Source organism: Gossypium raimondii, chromosome 1 (genome assembly GCF_025698545.1).
Source record: "Gossypium raimondii isolate GPD5lz chromosome 1, ASM2569854v1, whole genome shotgun sequence".
Classification (NCBI taxonomy): Eukaryota; Viridiplantae; Streptophyta; class Magnoliopsida; order Malvales; family Malvaceae; genus Gossypium; species Gossypium raimondii.
In genome coordinates, this window is record NC_068565.1 from 49,583,065 (window position 1) to 49,588,503 (window position 5,439).

Sequence of the window (5,439 nt, forward strand, 5' to 3'; positions counted from 1 at the left end):
TTTAAAATTTATTTCCTTCTTGAAACATAGAGAGTTAATTCCCCTCCCCCAAAGTATATATAAGTACATTTTTAATAAAATATATAGTTCTTGGTATAATATCTTAAGAAAATTATTTGATTTTTAGGAAAAGGAAATAAGAAAATTGTTTAAATTTAAGAAAATGATCGTAAATTCTAATCAGTTCTTATGATTTTGGGTGCTTAAATTTTCTCTTGACTAGATCAATCATTGTCTAACCTAAATTAAAAAATGAAATTAATTTGCTCATTTGAACAACAAAACAAGTAGTATTGATCAAATTCAATGATACAATTTATTACAAGCATAATTTTTGGATTAAGTTTTACTTTCCTTATTTAAGAAAACCTGTTGAAAGAGTAAAGTTGAGGACTTGTTGATTTATTCAAAAAGTGCTGCGAAGCCCGTTTTCCATGACTGATTGCTAAGACTATACCCTCCGTCGACTGGTAAGTTAACACCACTAATAAATTTAGCCTCATCACTTGCCAAATACAGTGCCGCATTCGCAAAATCTTCAGGCTCCAATATGGTGCCTTTCAACACTGATGAAACCGCAAGCATCTCCTCTCCTTTCTTCTTATCAAAATTCCCAATTGATTTTTGGAACAATGGGGTCACAATTGCGCTAGGCGAAATGCAGTTAACTCTAATTCCATGCTCACCTAACTCCACGCTCAAGCTCTTCGTCAGCCCTGTGACGGCATGCTTTGATGCCTTGTATGCATGGGGGAGGCCCGTACTGATTTTTGAAACAATACTTGATGTGAAGAGTATGCAGCCTTTCTTTGCCGGGACCATGGCCCTGGCAGCATACTTGGCACCCAAGAAACCACCCAATACATTGGTATCGAACACTCTCTTGAAGTCCTCAGTGCTGGCGTCTGTCACTCTTACTTCACTGTCACCAGTAATTCCTGCATTGTTGAACATGATATCTAGCTTTCCGTACTTGGAGACAACCAAGTTTACAGCATTTTCAACATCGGATTCGCATGTTACATCGCAGTGGACATAGCTGATGTTTTCCGTTCCAAGCTCTTGACAAAGGGAGTGGGCCAATTCGTCTTGAATATCAGCAATCAGAACCTTGGCTCCATGTTTGACAAATAGTCTGGTTGTACACTCTCCTAAGCCACTGGCACCACCAGTTATCAGTGCCACCTTGCCATCCAGTCTGTATCAAACAAAGAAGAAATAAGGTTTAGATACTAAAAGTTGGACCCAAACCTATTCAATATCATATCTTCAAGGACTAATTATATGAACCGAATTAAGCTTCGAGTTGGACCATTTTCACTTTAAAAACACATTGGTAAGCCTATCTTAAAGAAGAAAATTCTAAATGTGAAATATGAATTTGCGGAATCGTTAGATTTAATTGCCTTTTGGTTTCTGAGGACCCGAAACTCATTGTTTGAACGAAGAAAATAGAATTTCGCCTTTGCTTTTTCTTTTGATTGAATGCTTGGGATGCTGTGGTTTCAACTCAATGTTATTCTGGTCTTTTATAGCTTCAGGGAAGGTAACAATGTTCTGAAAATTCAACGATTTCATCATCCTAGCTTGTAGACTTTTCTAATTATCACTCTATTCTAAACATGTGGAGTCAAATTATATTTTCTAATAACAAATGTTTTTTAGGGTAAATTATATAATTTTCATAAACTTTCATTTTAGATATTTAAATATTTTAACAAAATAAACATCGAATTAATTTACATAGTACGTTAACTTTAGCACTCTCATGGAAAACCCGTTCAGAATTTAGTATAAGATTTGATATTATTGATATTTTCCACATATAATCAGGGGTGGAGTCAGAAAAAATTTCTGAGAGGACCGTCATTAAATTATATATTTTACAATAGTAAAATGTAATTTTATCATTTTAATAGTTTATATATTAATAATTTTCAAGGAGTTAAATTAAATTTTTATCATTTTTAGGGTCTAAAGTATAATTTTACCATTACTAATTTAAATTTTTAAATTATAAAGGGTCTGAATTAAAACTTTATGATTTTCCTAGTAAGCTCCAACAAATCATATAACTAAACTATTATCAATTTAATTACTACTTTCTTTTATTTATAAATGAAGAACCCGAAAAATTGGAGAAAATTATTTGCCTATTCCCGTACTTCTCTGGTGCAATAGTGACGCAACAGTGATAAGAAGAAACTGTGAAGAGAAAACGAAGGAAAGCAAGGAGATGGAAGATATGTTTTTAAAAATGGTAAGAGATGAATAATAGATTGTTATTCTGATCTGTTATGGAGGATACACTACAACAAATATATTAATTAGTGACAAATTTTCTGATTGACGCTTAAAATAATTTCACTAATTGGTCGACACATTTGATGATTGATAATTCAAAAACATTCGTAGGTTTACGTTACTATATGTTTGGCACCAAAGTTTACCTCTAAAATCACCAGTAAACATAAGTGATTATTAGCATGAATAAGATAGAAGTTTCTCAAAAAGAATGAAATATTAAAATAATAATTTTAGAAGAGGAAAGTTAAATCTTATTCGAAAATAATGACACCGAAAAGAAAAGAGTAGACAATATCATTTTAATTGATGTTATAATACTTTTCTCAAATTTCTTTTGTAATTTGGTTATATTTTAATATATTATTTGACTATTCAAATTCAAATATATCATACTTTTTGGTCAAAAGTTTGGTACATAGTTTGAATAAAACATTAAAATTTGCATTTAAATATATTATATTTTTGTCAAAATTTATGCAAACAGTCTGAATATATAATTTGAATATTCAAAATTTTGATATTATTTTAATGATTTTATGTTCTAATTCAATGTTTAATCAATATTATTTTAGTTAAATATTGATTTTAACGGGAATATAAATTTAAGTAGTGGATTCTTTTCAAAGTCTAAATAAGGGTGTGTTAAAATTAGGTTCACCGGTTGTAATTATTGAAAAATGGTGGATTCTTCTCACTGAACTAGTATACGTAATCGTAGGAGAACTCAGCTGCATAAACAAACTTTTTTATCCCTCGTTAAACTTTTATTTTCCCAATACATGTAGAAGTGTTTAGTTCCACAGTAATTTCTACTCATACATGTTGCTTGTTACTTTGCAATTATTTCAAGTCAACAAAAATTATTCTTAAAAAATCAATAATATGAGTCTGTACAACTTAAACATGAAAATACTTCAAATAGAAAATTATCTCAATTTAAATTACTCAAATATAAAATGACACCAACATATAACTTCAAATAATCTGATATGATTTTGTCCACAATTCCAAAATGACTCATAGTAGTTGACAAGAAAATAAACCCTCGCTTTTGATTTTTCTTCTGATTGCAGTGCTTGGGATGTGGTGTGTTTCAATTGAATGTTATTCTGGTCTTTTATAACTTCAAGTAGGGTAACAATGTTCCAAAATGTCAACAATGGCATCCTCATGGTTTGTACGCCTTCGTTATAAAAATAATATATTTTATAACTTTCAAATCAGTGACCCAAAAAAAAAAATTGATGTCTCGATTATGACTTTTCTAAGTAATCAACCTTGACCCGGAATATGTATATATCATTAGCCAAGTATTTTGGCTAGGTTAGGTTTCATAAATTAAATGATATTTGATTTAAAGTACTTAAGCACAATGTGGAAAACCTTTTTTTATCAACTATTTATTTTGAAATGAAAATGAGAGTGGCCACCAATCTTTTTTATTTAGGTGTGATTATATCACCTCGTAATTTAATTATTTTAATAAAATTTTAAATTTACTAAAACGATCATTTTTGGTCTACAAAATCCAGGAAATGGGTTCGGGAGTCGGTTACGCACGAGGAAAGGTTAGCACTCTCGTAACGCCCAAAAATGATACCTAGTTGGTTAATTGATGTCTTAGTGTCGAGAATTAAAAATTTGAAAAGAGTTCAAAACATGATTCCTTTTTATATTAAGGCATTGCATAACTAAAATAGTTTCCGCAAAAAGGGCTTATTTCAAGTTAATCGAGAAAAAATTAAGGATCATGTCCCGTAAGTTAGAACACAATATCTTAAATCCTCGAAAACGATAACAACCGCCAAAACCTTGTTTTTTTATTTATTTTAAAGTATATATTCGAGTATCTCGATTTTAGAAAGAAGCCATATTCCGTAAGCTAAGAACACGACTTTTCTAGTTCCAAAATAATGAACATTAACTCGGTTTTGAACGTTATATAAAACGAAGATAACATCTTTTTTTTTAAAACATATATATATTTTTTTAAATGAATGAATATGTTGTGATATAATATATGAAATGATGATAGTAATACAACTACAATAATAATGAGAATACCAATTTTATAATAATATCAATTTTATAAAAATAATATTGATTTTATACTAATCACAGAGTAGTTATTATCATATTAATAATATAAGTAAGTAAAATGATAATAACAAGGATAAAATAAAAATAATATGGTAGTTTGGTAAAATAAAATAAAATGGGTACATGAGTAGGATATTAGAATATAAAATATAAATAAATTAAATAATGTAACATGATAATAAAATATATGAGATTATTTAAAATAAAAATAAACGGAAGATGCATGATTAAAAAGACAAGGCATGAAAGTACTAAAATAAAAGAAGTAATAAAATAAAAAATTGAGGTAATAATGACAATATGACAAAATGTATAAAATGAACAATACGAATTTTAAAATAAAAAGTAAGGCAACAATAAATAAATAAGCAAATAAAAAATTATGAAAGGCTGAAATTGCCATAATAAATAAATAAATAAGTAAATAATAACAAAAAATAATGAAGAGCTGAAATTAAATAAATAATGAGTTAAATTGAAATTTAAATAAAATCAAATTATAAATCGTAAAATAATAAAGGAAAAGGGAAAGTAAGGACTAAATTGAATGTCCATTGAAATCTAAGGTCTGAATTAAAAAAACATAAATGACTAAATTAAAATGCGATGCAAAGTTTTGAGGACTTCGAAGAAATTAATCCAAAAATACACGCGTCCTTCCCCTGAGGGTCAGCGGTCTGAGGACCAAATTGAAAGAAATTTAAAATTAAGTGGTGCGATCTAAAAAAGGATCAAAAAAAAGAAATTAGGACCAAATTTAAAAGAGGCCCAAAAGCGAAAAGACCAAGGTCCCAAATAGACCCTTGCAACAAAAACACGTGGATCTTGAGGTGGGTAGGGTTGATTTTCGGGTCGTGCCTCAAAACGACGCCGTTTCAGGCATCCATCACTTAAAATGGCCCATGGTCCAAAATGAAAATAAAATAAAATTGAGTGGGAAAATCAAAAAAATAAAAATAAAAATAAAATAATACTAGATTGAAATAAGCTGAAAAATAGAAGGGCTAAAGGCGCAAATAGACCATTTTTTAA

General features: G+C 29.3%; 1 protein-coding gene across 1 annotated transcript; it reads right to left on the bottom strand.

Annotated features, from left to right (window-relative positions):
• Positions 1-270: 270 nt before the first annotated feature.
• On the bottom strand, positions 271-1,561 carry LOC105786314 (short chain aldehyde dehydrogenase 1). The gene is made up of 2 exons (XM_012612690.2): positions 1,407-1,561; positions 271-1,198 (listed from the first exon to the last, which is right to left on the bottom strand). The coding sequence occupies exons 1-2, from the start codon at positions 1,433-1,435 to the stop codon at positions 403-405; spliced, it is 825 nt and encodes a 274-aa protein (XP_012468144.1). The 5' UTR covers positions 1,436-1,561; the 3' UTR covers positions 271-402.
• Positions 1,562-5,439: the final 3,878 nt, after the last annotated feature.

Excerpts from the sequence above, each read along its gene's own strand:
- LOC105786314 (XM_012612690.2), bottom strand. The coding sequence starts at position 1,435 with ATGAGTTTCGGGTCCTCAGAAACCAAAAG. Across the intron at positions 1,199-1,406 it reads GGGTCCTCAGAAACCAAAAG|ACTGGATGGCAAGGTGGCAC; the intron begins GCAATTAAATCT and ends TGTTTGATACAG.